The following is a 16792-nucleotide window of genomic DNA, read 5'->3' on the forward strand; positions in this document are numbered from 1 at the left end:
CCTGTCGTTCCTGCTTAGGGAAAGAGTATCAACAAAATTCAGAATTCGAAGACTTGCATGGAAGTCTAATATAATTTCGATAAGAAAAACAGTAACTCAAACTTTATATTCAGTGCTTAGAACTTTGTATGCATTGACTAGATAAATTTCCTACACCCTTCCGGAAGAAATAGCTCTTTTTTTCTGAGAAAGAGTCTCGCTCTGTCGCCAGGCTGGAGTGCAGTGTCGGGATCTCAGCTCACAGCAACCTCCGCCTCCCAGGGTCAAGTGATTTTCCTGCCTCAGCCTCCTGAGTAGCTGGGATTACAGGCACGCACCGCCACGCCCAGCTAATTTTTGTATTTTTAGTAGAGACGGGGTTTCACCATGTTGGCCATGATGGTCTAGATCTCTTGACCTCGTGGTCCGCCCGCCTTGGCTTCCCAAAGTACTGGGATTACAGGCATGAGCCACCGCGCCGCCCGGCCAGAAGAAATAGCTCTTAAAAGTTTAGATAACTGGCCGGGCGTGGTGGCTCACGCCTGTAATCCCAGCTACTCAGGAGGCTGAGGCAGGAGAATGCTTGAACTCGGGAGGCGGAGGTTGCAGTGAGCCGACATCGCGCCATTGCACTCCAGCCTGGGCGACAGAATAAGACTCCGTCTCAAAAAAAAAAGTGTAGATAACCAATGATTCAGCATACATTGCAATCTTATATAAAAAAAGCTTCTGAATATATATGAGTAACATTTATATTCCTGTAATGAAAAACCTTTTGTGTACACATAAACTCAAAAGGATATTATTATTCCTGGAATAATAATTTCATGTCAAGGAGAATAAAGTTTTGAAATAACTTGGAAGATGGTGAGGGTAATTTAGTATATTTTAAATACTTAAACACAATGAACTATATATAATAAACTTGGCTTGAAAAATAGTCTTAGGGACCTGGCCCAACAAGCACTGTTAAAATTTTTTAAAAAGCAACTTGAAGGTCTCATAATTTCCCATTATCAAAACTACCCCCCATAAATCTGTGAATCTAATCCAAGAAGTATGTCAGTTAGCTGGTTGTTTAAGGTTAGGTTTATGAAATAGTAACAGAACTTTGCAGGGGTCAAATATGCTTAAAATATGTCCAAACGTGCTTAGGTCAAGTCAGTAAGAGTATCTGAAGCTAATAAAAGCATGGAATATTCTTGTGACTGAAAACCCAACACACTGGATACTGTTATGTGTAAGCAGGTACTGTGCTCCGTTTCCCCCCTGCTGGCAGACCCTAGTCACTAAAAAAACGATGAGCTTCTTTGACTAAGACTACATCACACATGCCCAGCAAGTATCTCTGGGGCTGGAAAGCAGTTAAGACCGAACCCGGGGAGAAATTGGGAACACGAAAGAAATAAAAAACGCCTCATTATTCCCAAACCCATCCCATTTCCCAAAGTGCTGCCTATGTGCTGACTTTCTTCAAGACTCCCGCAAAATCTTGATTCTCCAAAAATTAAACCCATTTGGAGCTGAGACAAGGTGAGGTCCACGCCTGGTATGATCAGACTACCATGGATCTGAGTCTGGTTTGGTTCTAGCCCCGTGGAGGCCAAGCCTCACCACGAGGTGAGGACCCGGAGGCATGGAGGAAGGGAATGAAGGAGAGAAAAGGAGAAAGGGGAGACCTCCGGGCCACACTTCTTTCTAGTACCAACAAAAAGAGAAGCCGCATACTGACCTAAATCATCTCTCAAAGGCGCTTTATAAATTACAGGGACAAAGGGAGGGGGTGGCGGGTGGCCTGGGAATCCTACAGACACCCTACCCTCTGACCCGCCCCCCTCCCCCTCCAGCACAAGGGAAGGAAGACAGAAAACAGAGCTCAACTCGGCCATTGGCGAGAAGCCCCCTCCGGTTTTCTATCGCCCATCCATCTGCCCCCTAGAAAAAAAATCCACGTAAACACCATACCCACCCCCTGGGGCAGACACTCCCGCCCCGAGGTTCCTAGAACCGGAGGCCGGGGCATTTACTTAGTTAGATTTTTCTTGCTTACTCATTTCCCTCGAGCACCCAACCCCCCGTTCCCACTCCAAAACCCCGCTCAACCGCCTACCCTCACCGCTTCAGCCCCCAACAGAATCCGGTGCCCCCGCGGCGTCGGCGGCCCCCGAGCCGTCCCGGTCACTAACCTGCTGCTGTAAGGGCATTTCCGAAACCAGCCTGGCTCCGGGGGGAGGTGGGGGGCCGGCTGGAGAGGGGGCCCGGAGGGCCGAACAGACCGGCGGCGCAGGGCGAGGGCGGGCGCCGGTGGGGGGGTGGGGAGAGGAGAGGGAGGGTGGCGGTGCCGGGGGCGGGTGCGAGGGCGCCGGGACCGTCCCAGGCCAGGGAGCCGGCGAGCAGGAGGAAGTGGGTGCCCCCCTCTCCCCCTCCAGCGCCCCCTCCCGCCGCCGCCTCCTCCCCAGTCACAGGCGCGTCCTGCGCGCACGTGTGCGAAACGTCACCGGCGGGTCCCGGAGAGAGGGACAGACCCAGGCGGCGGGACGGGAACCCGGCTGCCCCCGCCCTCCGTCGCCGGGGGGCGGAGAGGGGGACAGGGCGGGGAAGGAAGGGGCAAGGGGAGAGGCGGGTCAAGGGCAGGCCCGGGGCCCGGCGAGGAAGGCCTGGGCGCTCGGGCCACGCGGGCGCCGCCGCTGCCACCACCAGGATGCGCCCAGGCCAGAGCGCCAGCCGGCAAGCCCCTCACCCCAGACAGCCCACGCCCCAGTCCGCACCCGGCTTCCAGCCCCACCTCCCCCACGCCCGACTCCCCTCCACCTCCCCCAGCCCCTTTGTTGCTGGGAGTTACTGATCCTAAAATGTGTCAAGCGCAGCCCCGCCGATCCCCTGCGCTCCGAGCACGCCGCAGGGACCCCCGGCCGCCAACGAGCCTTCAAGGCAGACTGGGGGCGAGCACCCCAACAGTCCCCCGGTTTCCACCCTTCAGAGCCCCCCACACCCCAGTTCACTGCTCCCTCCCCCACCCCCTTCTCCATCCGGGGCGTGACCCCTTCCTACGCCCGAGAAAGAGGAAGCTTCGGGTTGGAGGGGAAGGGAGAGTGGGGGTAGGGAAAAGTGCAGGAAAAGAAGGGGGGGCCGCGAAAAGTTTTGGAGTGTTTGATGTGGTTCGCGCCAAGGCAATCCCCGCCGCCCCGCGCGCCTGGCCGAGCCCCCCGACCCTCCTGGCGCCGGGGAGAGCACTCAGGTCTAACAATGAACCCTCGTTGGAGGGGCAGCCCCCAAGGCCCACGATGCTCGGCCCACTGCTCTCCCTGAGCGGTCCGCAGCGCGCCCACGACCCCGCGCGGTGCGAGCCCACCTCCCGCCGGGGCTGGGGACGGTGGGGAGGGAGGGTATTACCGGAGGGCCGCCGCCGCCGCCGCTGCCGCCGCGTCCCAGGGCTGGTGGCTGCTGCAGCAGCCCGGCTCTGCTGGAGGGTCCGTGCGGCGTGGTGTAGAGGAGGCTGCCGGCGGTCTGCTCCGCGCCGGGGGCACTGGGGAGGAGGGGGCCGGCGGCTACGGCGCCGCTTTGGAGGGAGGAGGAACAGGAGGTGGTGGAAGTGTTCGTGGTGAGGATCTGGATGTACGCGCCCGGGGCGGCGGCAGCGGCGGCGGCGGCGGCGAAGCCGGGGCTGGCTAGCAGTGCCCTTTTGTCCATGGAGGCTGCAGCGGCGGCGGCGACGACAGCCGCCCCCTCCCCACCCCCGGCGGTCACCAGGTACTGCTCCAGAGCGGGCTGGATCCCCTTTCTCATCTCTCGCTCCTGCTCTTTTTAGTGTTATGGTATATTAATGTATTGTTTTCAATTTCTTTATTATTTGCAGTCGGAGTTTCCAAGTCTCTCCTCCTTCTCTCCTCCCCGCCCGGCGCTTCCGAGCCCCCTCTCTCTCTTTTCTTTTTATTTTTCCGCACCGCACAGGCCCCGGGGGCCAAAAATAATCGGGGCTCTGGAGAGAGGAGGGTCCCGGCCGCACGGATATCGGGCCCCAAGCGGGGATGGAGGCGTCGGGGGCGGCCGATGCAACGGATTGCGAGGCGGCGGCGGCAGCCCGGGTGCTGCGGCCGGCAGCTGAAAAATGGCTCCAGGAAGCTGCTGCTGACAATGAATGAAGGGATACGGTTTACGCGCCAAGGTCCTCCCGCGAAACTCGGATTTCCCGCCGGCTTTTCAAACCATATTTGCATATCCCCGCCCCTCAACCCGCCGAGGACCGTTCCCACAGCCCATTGGGCCTCTAGCTCCTTACTTTAGTTCCAATCGTGGAGCAGGGCCGCGATTTGCAGGTTTCCATTGGCTGCCGTGCATCATGGTTACCGGGGCGACAGGGACCCTATTTGCATAGGTCTCCTTGATTGGCTGGGAGAAGAGCAGTTTTTAGGGGGTGGGGCAAAGACTTTCCTTCTCTCCCACGGAAGACCACGCCTGGCCTAGGCTCCGCCCCTGTCCCCGCCCCCCCGCCGGGCCGGCTCTACTGACCTGGGCAGGGACTCCGCGCCCCGCAGACTCAGTGTAGATCTAGTCTAGAGCGCAAGTTTCGCTTTTGGAAATTGTCAAGGTGACTAAGGGAACACTCTCTTTCCTTTGACCAGTCAGTGCAATATACGAACAGCAGCACGAGATTCTTCCAAATGTGTGCCAAAGGCAAGTTGGACCATGCGGACTATGCCTGGCAGGTGGAAAAGGAGCCCTTTAAATCGTGGGCTTCTCCCTTTCTGAAATCCAACCAATGACGCGGCGAGAGCTGATCCCGAGGCCGGGGCTGATAGACAGAAGCATGTGGGCAGACAGAATCGTGGGGGCAGAAGGTTCAGCAGACGCGATTGCGGGCACCAGTTAACATTCCAGATCATTCCCGGTACCTTCATTATTAGCCTGGATAGGGGTAAAGTACAAATTAACTCCTTTGTCTTACGACGAGTATTGGTTTGAGTCCGGCAGATATTCCCTCTGGCCCAGAAACACCTAGGGCAGTTAATCAGGGCTAACCTAGAACTGATCTGCGGGTTTCTAATCCGCCAAGCAGTAATCCGAAAAAGTACACGCTTCCCACGATGACGTCGTGCCCCCAACAAACGCTGGCACGCCCGGGCATCAGCACTTTGTATCTTTAGTTTTGTAAGAAGTTCTCTGACTGGAAGCAAACACGACTCAAACCTATCCCAAAGTATTTTTAAAATAGTGTTGTTGTTTTTAAGTAAACTAGAAATTATCTAGTTTTAAGTAAACTAGAAAAATATAAAATGATTGTCAAACTGACCCCTGAATTTGTTCAAGTATTCAAGTGTCTTAAAATTAAAGCTTGCTCCTGAGACTGAGCAGGAAGAGAGACCCCTGCAGGAATGTGGGGAAAGGTATATATGTAGAGACTAGGTCATAATTTATAGTTATGTGCAAAACAGCTGCAAATTGGTGCTCATAGGTGATGAGGATTGCAACACCTTGAGCCCTTTCACAAGATTTTCATTATTATTAATTTCCCAAAACTCCTACTCAGAGTGCTATGAAACACCTGACAAGATGTGTCAGCTCAGGCTAGGACTCCTTAATAATTTAGCCTTATTACCTTTTCTGAAACAGATGAGTTAAAAGTTCCATTAAACCTTGCACCAGGCTCAGGAATATTTTAGTCTTACATTCAGGCTAGTTGAGGATCCATAGCCCTAAACATACATTTGTTGACACTGGTAGAAGTGACACTATCTTCTTATTTTATTTTTTTTGAGACAGAGTCTCGCTCTTGTCGCCCAGGCTGGAGTGCCATGGCGTGATCTCAGCTCACTGCAACCTCTGCCTCCCGGGTTCAAGTGATTCTTCTGCCTCAGCTTCCTGAGTAGCTGGGACTACAGGTACATGCCACCACGCCCAGCTAATTTTTGTATTTTTAGTAGAGACAGGGTTTCATCATGTTGGCCAGGCTGGTATTGAACTCGTGACCCTGCCTTGGCCTCCCAAACTGGGATTACAGGTGTGAGCCACCGTGCCTGGCCAGAAGTGATACTATCTTTAGGGCAGATTAAGTGGTACTCAGGGCATGAGTAATATACCAGCAGCTTCCCTGCTCTTGTTCCATCAGTGTTGCTTTCCTCTATGGATATACCTGTGGAGGAAACTAGTACTGTCACTACTTGGATATTACCATCTGCAGAACATCACTGGCAGCATGCATTTGGTGGCAGTAGTGGGGGTTGTGAGGGAAGAGTGGTGCAACATACACAGTAATTATAGACCTGCGCCTTATGATTAGAGACCAGCCTGGGACTGGGACTGTGCATAGAATTCCGGCTTGAGCTCCCCACAAGTGATTGCAGTAAGATAAATATGACACAGCCACAAGAAAGCAAGTGTTCACGCTCTAGACCCACACCTGCAATTCTGCTTTAGAAAGCTTTGAGATATTTATCAATCTATCTTACCCAAGTTTTTTTAATATAGGGTATTTGGTAGAGAAACAGATGTTTTGACATTTTATGTCTAGTGAACTCTAGGATGAGTAGGTGGAGAGAAGAGTTCAAAGAGAGAAGATAGTGGAAGATAAGATGCTAAAATCCAAGGTAGGCTATTAATTTGTGGAAGAGGTAGCATGTTTTAGCAGAAAGAATGAGCTTTGGAGTCAGAGTGATCTGGGTTTAAATTCTGGCTCAGCCATTTACCAGTTATATAGCTAGGGGTGGTGACTCACACCTATAATCCCGGCACTTTGGGAGGACAAGGAGGGCAGAATCACCTGAGGTCAGGAGTTTGAGACCAGCCTGGCAAACATGGTGAAACCCCATCTCTACTAAAAATACAAAAATTAGGCCAGGCATAGTGGCTCAAGCTTGTAATTCCAGCACTTTAGGAAGCCGAGGCGGGCGGATCACCTGAGGTCAGGAGTTCAAGACCAGCCTGGCCAACATAGTGAAACTCCATCTCTACTAAAAATATAAAAATTAGGCATGGTGGCATACCCCTGTAATCCCAGCTACTTGGGAGGCTGAGGCAGGAGAATCGCTTGGACCCAGGAGGCGGAGGTTGCAGTGAGCCATGATCTTGCCACTTCATTCCAGCCTGGGCGACAGTGCAAGACTCTGTCTCAAAAAATAAAAATAAAAAAATCCGTTTTCTTATATGTCAAATGGAGACCCATGTTTCGACACCCATATTGCTAGGGTATGATGGAAAGAGGCAATAATACATGTAAAGTGCCAGGCATATAGGAAATGCCCAATAAGTGGCAGCTATTTATGAATCTACTTACTTGTGTGATCCTGCTTTGCATCTCTTTGTCCAACCTGACTCTCAGCGTCTAATCTTCCTAGAGCCCCCGGATGTCTACTTGCTAGGGCAGCTTAGCTTTTTCCCATACTAGGAGTGCAGTCATGTCCTGGTTAGTTGCAATTATAGAATCCTGACTCAGAAACTCAGGATAATAACATAAAGTCAGCTCTACTGTCTATCCCACTCCAACCTGCTGATCTGTTGGTGACCAGCATCTGACTGGTTCCTCAGTCTGAGCCCTCCTCACCTTCCCTTGAAGATGAATTTTTCTAGAACTAGAACCAGATGTTCTTGCCAACTATCACCCCTCTTTCCCTTGCTCTGACTGCCCCAAGGCTTCTAGTTTTCCCAGAATAGACCTGTGTGGTTGACTGACTGGTGGCACCCCAAAAGATGTATCTATATCCTAATCTCTAGAATCTGTGATTGTGATATTTGTGGGGAAAGGGTCTTTGTAGATGTAACTAAGGTAACGATCTCAGAATAAGACCATTTTGGATTATCTAGGGTGGCCCCTACATCCCATGACAAAGGTCCTTAGAGGGGACACCCAGAGGAGGCACACACAGAGGAGGAAAAAGCCATGTGAAGGTGGAGGCAGAGACTGGAGTGAGTGGCTACAAGCCAAGGAATGCCAACAGACACCAGAAGCTGGGAGAGGCAAGGAACAGAATCTCTCCTAGAGCCTCTGGAGGGAGCAGATTCCTGCCAACACCTTGATTTTGGACTTTTGGCCTCCAGAATGGTAGTGGAATAAATTTCTACGGTTTTAAGCCACCTAGTCTGTGGTAATTTTTATGGCAGCCTACGAAATGAACACAGCCTGTCTTCCTGCCTACCTGAACCTTCAAACCTCTTAACTCCTACTCATCTTGGTTTTCTTGAGACAGGTTCTCACTCTGTCACTCAGGCTGGAGTACAATGGCAATGAGACCAGGGCTCCCTGCAACCTCTACCTCCTGGGCTAAGTGATCCTCCCACATCAGCCTCCCAAGGAGCTGCAACTGCAGGTGCACCCCACCAAGCCTGGCTAATTTGTGTGTGTGTGTATTTTTTGTAGAAATGGGGTTTCGCCATATTGCCTAGGCTAGTCTTGAACTACTGGACTCGAGCCATCCGCCCACCTCGGCCTCCCAAAGTGTTGGGATTATGGGCGTGAGCCACTGCACCCAGCACCTATCTTGTTTTTATTCCTGCCAAGGTATCATTCCTTGCTGGACATCAATGATACTAACTGCTAGCCTGAGCTATAGACCCTACCAAAGAGTTTCCAACATATGACTTGCTGACCAGCAGACACAAACTCACCTAAGGAGCTTATAATAATGCAGATTCCTTCAACTGAATAATCAGAATCCTTTAAGGCAGTCCCCAAAAATTTGCTTTTCACAAGCCCCTCCAGAAAATTCCTTTGAGCACTGGAGACTAAGAGCCAGAGTCATGTGTATACCTTTGGACTTCTATAACTTCCCATTGCTACAGCTAGAATTGCTCCGACCCATGCCCCCTCCCCTCATGCCTAAATGCCTTGATGTATATTTCTGATATCCCTCTCGCTCCTTATCCTTCCTGTTAACATGAGCTGTGGATTCCTTTGCATACACACATTCACACACAAATGTTTATATATATACATGTACATATATATGTAAATACAAACTATCTATAGCTAGAGTTTGACATTACAATCTTCTCTGAAAGTCTTCATTTTCATCTAGAAATACAATTTGGCCAACATCCATAAAATCTACATAAACAACTTCCAAGAAACAATGCTATTCAACAGTTGTATGAGAATTCAGAATGGAAAAATTATTGTTTAAGGAGATTAAGGAAACTGTTCATAAGCAAAAAAGGTCTTTGGAACATCCAAAGTTTAAATTGGGCCTTTAATTTAGTCCAGCCAAATCTGGTTGCCACATCAGATTTAGAGCCTAGAGCCTACAGTTTTAAATTGTAGGATCTGAGGAAGACTAGTTTCGGAGTTTAAAGCTTTTTAATTGCAATCCAGTTAGTTGCCCACAAAGAAATAACATTCTGTTTTACCTTCCTGGTTTAAAAGGAGGAGGAGTATGTCCTTAAGCCATTACCACATGAAACACTCATAACAGAATTTCTAAGTGCTTATCCTAGAAAATTGACCATTATAGTTATTATAGATAGTAGTGTAGATACTAGTATAGAGTGTCTTCTCTTCAGTTCTTTGATCAGGAAGGTACTGTTTAGATACAGCTTGTGTTTTAATATAAATCTACAATGAACTTCTGGCGTAGAGCACTGTTCCCAAGTATGTCTTCTGAATCTGAACCTCTAGTAGGGATCCAGGAATCTGCATAATAGGCAGGATATTTTTGATGCAGGTGGTCCACAGAACACACTAAGAGAAATACTGCCATCTGCGACCTAGCAGTCTCTGCCCTATCCATTGACTTCTCTGGCAGCTATGGCATAGAAAACTCCCTTGTACATAATATCTTTTTTTTTTTTTTTTTTTTGATACGGAGTCTCGCTCTGTCGCCCAGGTTGGAGTGCAGTGGCACGATCTTGGCTCACTGCAAGCTCCGCCTCCCGGGTTCACGCCAGTCTCCTGCCTCAGCCTCCCGAGTAACTGGGACTACAGGCGCCCGCCACCATGCCCGGCTAATTTTTTGTATTTTTAGTAGAGACGGGGTTTCACCGTGTTAGCCAGCATGGTCTCGATCTCCTGACTTCGTGATCCACCCGCCTCAGCCTCCCAAAGTGCCGGGATTACAGGCGTGAGCCACTGTGCCCGGCCTGTACACAGGATCTTTTGAGCAACTGAGATTATCATTGTTAGCAGAATCATTTATTTAGACGGTACTCTGTGGTTGCAAATAGCCTCTTTTACTAAAGCTCTTCTTGCTCAGTTAACAAGTATTGTGATTCAGACAAAATACACAGGATGGAAAAGGTATTATCTCAAAGGTTTGTGTTTCCTTGCCTTTGTGAAACAGATTTTTATTGTAACATAAAATATAAAGATAACCAAACAAAACAGATGCTTGGCTTAATGATTTATTAAGTCGAACACCTTTATAACCACCAACCAGGTCTGAAAATGGAACTTTGCCTGCACCCCTGAGGACCCTTTCTCATGCCCCATCCTGAGCACAACCCCCTCCCCCTCACATCAAAAATAACTACTAGCCTTTTTTTTCTTTTTTTTGAGATGGAGTCTCACTCTGTTGCCCAGGCTGGAGTGCAGTCACGCGATCTCAGCTCACTGCAACCTCTGCCTCCTGGGTTCAAGTGATTCTCCTGCCTCAGTCTGGAGTAGCTGGGACTATAGACATGTACCACCAACGCCTGGCTAGTTTTTGTATTTTTAGTAGAGACGGGGTTTCACTGTCTTAGTCTGGCTGGTCTTGAACTCTTGACCTCAGGCAATCCACCTGCCTCGGCCTCCCAAAGTGCTGGGATTACAGGCATGAGCCACTGTGCCTGGCCTTAGCCTGACATTTTTAGTTTTCACTACCTTGTGTTTCTGTAGTGTCATCACCCAAATATGCATCTCTAGGGAATAATAGTTTAGTGTTGCCCATTTAAGTCTTAAAGATGGGAACAATAGACACTAGGTACTCCAAAAGGTGGGAAGGAGTGAGGGGTGGGGTTGAAAAGCTACCCGTTGAGTACTGCGTTCACTGTTCCTGTGACGGGTGCAACTGAAGCCCAAACCTCAGCATGATGCAATATATCTATGTAACAAACCTGCAGGCGGATCCCCTAGTCTAAAATTTAAAAATAGGCCAGGCACGGTGGCTCACGCCTGTAATCCCAGCACTTTGGGAGGCCAAAGCAGGTGGATCACTTGAGGTCAGGAGTTTGAGACCAGCCTGGCCAACATGGTGAAACCCCGTCTCTGGTAAAAATACAAATATTAGCGGGCCATGGTGGTGCACACGCTTGTAATCCCACCTACTAGGGAGGCTGAGGCAGGAGAATCGCTTGAATCCAGGAGACAGAGATTGCAGTAAGCCAAGATCGTGCCACTACACTCCAGCCTGGGCAACAGAGCAAGACTCTCTCTCAAAAAAAATTAATTAATTATAAATAATAAAGTGCAAAAAAAAAGTTGATGTCTTTTAGGTCTCTTTTACTCTATGACTCCTCATCCATTTCTTTCATATTTACCTTACAATCTGTCTTGATGAAGGCAGGAGGTTGAATGATGATTCCCCCAAAATGTATGTTCACTAAATCCTGGTGTGAGGTGACAATATACTAGCAGCCCTCGCTCTCGGTGCCTCCTAGCAGCCCTCGCTCTCGGTGCCTCCTCGGCCTCGGCATCTGCTCTGGCGGTGCTTGAGGAGCCCTTCAGCCCACCACGGCACTGTGGGAGCCCCTCTCTGGGCTGGCCGAGGCCGGAGTTGGCTCCCTCTGCTTGAGGGGAGGTGTGGAGGGAGCAGCATGGGCGAGAACCCAGGCTGCGCAAGGCACTCACGGACCAGCGTGAGTTCCGGGTAGGCATAGGCTAGGTGGGCCATGCACTTGGAGTGGCCGGCTGGCGCTGCCGCCCTGGACAGTGAGGGGCTTAGCACTCCGGCCAGCAGCTTCGGAGGCCCGCCGGCACTGTGCTTGAATTCTCACCGGGCCTCAGCTGCCTCCCTGCGGGGTACAGCTTGGGACCCGCTGCCCGCCAAGCCCGAGCCTCCCCCCTGCTGTGGGCTCCTGCGGCCTGAGCCTCCTCCATGAGCACTGGCCCCTGCTCTGCGGCACCGGGCCCCATCAACCACCCAAGGGCTGAGGAGTGCGGGCGCACAGCGCGGGACTGACGGGCAGCTCCGCCTTCAGCACTGGTGTGGGATCTACCAGGTGAAGCCAGCTAAACTCCTGATTCTGGTAGGGACTTGGAGAACTTTTATGTCTAGCCAAGGGATTATAAATACACCAATCAGCACTCTGTGTCTAGCTCAAGGTTTGTAAATGCACCAATCAGTACTCTGTATCTAGCTAACCTAGTGGGGACTTGGAGAACTTTTCTGTCTAGCACTCTGTCTAGCTAAAGGATTGTAAATGCACCAATCAGCACTCTGTCAAAACGGACCAATCAGTTCTCTGTAAAGTGGCCCAATTGCTGTAAAATGGACCAATCAGCAGAATGTGGGTGGGGCCAGATAAGGGAATAAAAGCAGGCTGCCAGCGCCAACCAACCCGCTGCGACACACTCTGGAGTTTTTGCGTGGTGTGGAAGTTATGTTCTTTTGTTTTTTCAGTAAGTCTTGCTGTGGCTTGGTCTTTGGGTTAATACTGTGATTATGAGTTGTAGCACTGACTGTGAAGGTCTAGCAGTTTCAGTCCTGAAGTCAGCCAGGCTGTGAATCCACCAGAAAGAAGGAACTGTGGACACATCTGAAAGCATCAAGTTCCAGACTGCCATCTTTGAGAGGTGAGACAGTCACCGTGAGGGTCTGCCACTTCATTTTTGAAGTCAGAGAGGCCAAGAACCCACCAATTCTGGATAAGCTGGGAATGTGACCTTATGTAAAAAAGTAGTCTTGCAAGTACAGCTGCATAAAGTGGTCTTTGCGGGATAATTAAGGTAAATATTATCCCAAGATGTGATCATCCTAAATTAGGGTGGGCCTTAAATCCAATGGCATGTGTCTTTAAAAGAGTAGAAAGGCAGGTTGGGCCCAGCAGCTCCTGCCTGTAATCCCAGCACTTTGGGAGGCTGAGGTGGGTGGATTACCTGAGGTGAGTTCAAGACCTGCCTGACCAACAGAGTGAAACCCCGTATCTACTACAAATACAAAAAAAACCCCAGCCAGGCACGGTGGCAGGAGCCTGTAAACCCAGCTACTGGGGAAGCTGAGGTAGGAGAATCACCTGAACCCGGGAGGCAGAGGTTGAAGTGAGCTGAGATCACACCATTGCATTCCAGCCTGGGCGACAGTGAGACTGTCTCATAAGGAGTAGAAAGGCAGAGGTTGAAGTGATTTGTCCACAAACTGAAGAACACCAAAGACTTGGCAGTCACCAGCAAACAGGAGAGGGACATGGAACAGATTCTCCCTCAGACCCTCACTCCGTTGAAATGAACCAACCCTGCAGACATCTGAATTTGGGACTTGTCCTCCATCACTGTGAAATAATACGTTTCTGTTGTGTGTAGTAGTTTGTCACAGCAGTCCCAAGAAACTCATTCAAAGAACCTGGGCTGTTTAAACTCATTGTCTGGCTTTGGCAGATTGCAGACTCAGGATGCAATTCACCTTATTCCTCTGCATTTCTTGCAGAACTTTCAGGTTTGAACCCTTTGGCGAATCCAAGGCAAGTCTGGTCTGCTCGTCCTTTGTTCTGGGACCTTAGCAGTCATCATTATTCTCCTTTTCTTTTATTCTTATAATAATTTTGTATTTTGCTGGGCACGGTGGCTCACATCTATAATCCCGCCACTTTGAGAGGCCGAGGCAGGAAGATTTTGTGAGATGAGTTGTAGATCAGCCTGGGCAAATACAGTGAGGCTCTGTCTCTACAAAATATAAACAAAATACGCCTGTAATCCCGGCGTTTTGGGAAGCCGAGGTGGGTGGATCTGGAGGTCCGGAAATTGAGACCATCCTGGTCAACATGGTGAAACCCCATCTCTACTAAAAATACAAAAAGCTGCACGTGGTGGCGCATGCCTGTAATCCCACCTACTTGGGAGGCTGAGGCAGGAGATCACTTGAACCCAGGAGGCAGAAGTTGCAGTGAGCTGAGATCACGTCACTGCACTCCACCCTGGCAACAGAGTAACACTCCATCTCAAACAATAAATAAACAAAACTAGCCGGGCACGGTGGCCTGTGCCTGTGGTCCACGCTACTGGGGAGGCTGAGGTGGGAGGACCACTTGAGCCTGGGAGGCAGAGGTTGGTGTGATCTGAAATCGTACCATGGCACTTCAGCCTGGGCAATAGAGCAAGATCCTGTCTCAGAATAGTACTAACAATAACTTTGTATTTAATTTGCCTTGAATAGCAGTTACTCATTTTTATGTGAAGGTAGTTTTCTTGGACTTTTAGAGTGAGAAGTGTTCCAAAAAGCTTGACTCCACAGACCTCCATCCTCTCCTGCTTCCATGAATAGAGAGTCTTATTTCTGAGATTCCCCCACCTCCTACTTCATTCACTCTAGTCTACACCTTCCCTTTTTTCTTAGCCCTAATCAATTTTGTGATCAATTGTCCTGATCAATTTTTTTTTTTTTTTTTGAGATGCAATTGCCCAGGCTGGAGTGCCATGGTTGTGATCTCGGCTCACTGCAAACTCCACCTCCCAGGTTCAAGCAATCCTCCTGCCTCAGCCCCCCAAGTAGCTGGGATTACAGGTGTCTGCCACCACGCACAGCTAATTTTTGTATTTTTAGTAGAGACAGGGTTTCGCCATGTTGGCTAGACTTGTCTTGAACTCCTGACCTCAAGTGATCTGCCCGCCTCAGCCTCCCAAAGTGCTGGGATTACAGATGTAAGCCACTGTGCCCGGCAATGTCCTGATTAATTTTGATTCCACTCCCAACAGTTTCTCCTCAGTGTGAGACCTCATCTTAAAGGGGAGACCTGCGGGTCAGTTTTGAGAGAGACTGCCCCAGTTACCTCAGACCTTCCTACCATAGTCCCCTGCTCTCACCTACCCCCGGAGGACAGGACCCTTCTCAGTTTTAGAGGCTGTCCCTATGTCAGCTCACTGGCATCCCAGTGAAGCTCTGTTGGCTGTTTGGGGGTTCTCCTATTCTCAGGTCCCACCAACATTACCTGGTTTCCCTTCTCCCTCACTGCTGATGCCACACAGCTCTTATGGCACTTGGTTCCCCCAAGTTCGTCCCCACTCACTGTACTTTGGCATTAATGTGGTTACTCTGTCACTGAGTTTTGCTGTAAACATTACCCATGGGTATTTGGTTTTGCCATCTAGATGTCCTTTCTGTTTTCATGTGGGGGTAAGGAGAGATGGAAGAACGATGCTGTCTCAGCACCATCTTCAGATTTACCTTCCTTTTCGTTTTATTTTTTTATTAATTATTATTATTTTTTGAGATCGAGTCTCATTCTGTCACCCAGGCTGGAGTGCAGGGGTGTGATCTCTGCTCACTGCAACCTCCACCTCCTGGTTTCAGGAGATTCTCCTGCCTCAGCCTTCCAACTAGCTGGGATTACAGGCACCTGCCACCACACCTGGCTAATTTTTGTATTTGAAGTAGAGACGGGGGTTTCACCATGTTGGTCAGGCTGGTCTCGAACTCCTGATCTCAGGTGATCTGCCCGCCTCGGCCTCTCAGAGTGCTGGGATTACAGGCATGAGCCACCATGCCCGGCCAATTATTATTTATTTATTTACTTTTGAGACAGAGTCTTGCTCTGTTGCCACGCTGGAGTGCAGTAGCGTGATCTTGGCTCACTGCAACCTCCATCTCCCGGGTTCAAGAGATTCTCCTGCCTCAGCCTTCTGAGTAGCTGGGACTATAGGTGTATGCCACCACACCCAGCTAATGTTATTGGTATTTTTAGTAGAGATGGGGTTTTACTATGTTGGCCAGGATGGTCTCAATCTCTTGACTTCATGATCTGCCCGCCTCAGCCTCCCAAAGTGCTGGGATTACAGGTGTGAACCACCGCACCTGGCCTATTATTTTTTTAATAGGATGTACTCTGGTTATGTTACTTAAGTTGGTCTCAAACTTCTGGCCTCAAGGGATCCTCCTACCTTGGCCTCCCAAAGTGTTGGGATAATAGGCATGAGCCATTGTGCCCAGTCCCCTTTTCTGTTAAACATGTGTTTTGAATCCGTACTGTAGGATTGCTGTGGAAATGATGTCATGTAGACAGACATTTTCCTAAGCATTAAGAGAAAGGAGAGTTATGAGAGGGTTTTTTTTCTCAGAACTTGCAAGAGTTGAGGAAGAGAATGGGAGTCAAGGTACTTGATTCACTTAGGCAATGATTAGGAGGAGGTTTAGAACAGGGAGAAGCAGAGGAACACACTACCTTTTCGTATTTGGTAGGCTGGTTGTACCTCTTTCTTGTGGGTTTTAAATAGGGAACATTGTTGGCAGCATATCACAAACGGGCCTGTGGGTAGAAAATTCCTCTTTTCTTTCTACCTTGGTTTCCTTGGCAGCACTCCCTCTTCATTCCCGTTCGACTGCTCTGACTTACTGGATCTCACTGATGGCTTCGTTTTCTTCTATTATTCCCTTAATATCTTCTTCCTTCTCTTCTTCCTGTTTTATACATTCTCCTTGGACCATATTTTTTTTTATTGTGGTAAAAATATACATAATGTAATATTTATCATTTAACCATTTGTAAGTGTACAATCAAATACATTCACAGTGTTGTGTAGTCGTCACCATTATCTATATCCAAAACTTTTTGATCATCCCCAACAGAAATTTTGTTCCCATTAAATAGCAGTTCTTCATTCCCTTCTCTCTACTAGTCTCTTGTAACCAGGATTCTACGTTGTTTCTGTGAATTTGACTCTTCTAGGTACCTCATGTCAGTGGAATCACACAATATTTGT

The 16792-nt window shown here is 49.4% G+C and overlaps 1 protein-coding gene across 7 annotated transcripts in view; it reads right to left on the bottom strand.

The window, feature by feature from the left end:
- E2F3 (E2F transcription factor 3) overlaps nucleotides 1–4318 on the bottom strand; it is a 90823-nt gene extending 86505 nt beyond the window's left edge. For 4 of the 7 annotated variants that reach the window (XR_012434211.1, XM_045390551.3, XM_045390550.2 and 1 more), the window contains exon 1: nucleotides 3373–4095. Coding sequence is in view for 6 of the 7 variants with exons in the window: in XM_045390551.3 (XP_045246486.2) it covers nucleotides 3373–3765 (393 nt within the window). In the remaining variant the exon portion in view is untranslated. Of the gene's footprint in view, nucleotides 1–2165; nucleotides 2371–3372; nucleotides 4096–4258 lie in introns of those variants that run through there. The other 3 variants (XM_045390552.2, XM_074038812.1, XM_074038811.1) reach the window with 2 other exon arrangements.
- Nucleotides 4319–16792: the final 12474 nt, after the last annotated feature.

Source organism: Macaca fascicularis, chromosome 4, assembly GCF_037993035.2.
Source record: "Macaca fascicularis isolate 582-1 chromosome 4, T2T-MFA8v1.1".
NCBI lineage: Eukaryota > Metazoa > Chordata > Mammalia > Primates > Cercopithecidae > Macaca > Macaca fascicularis.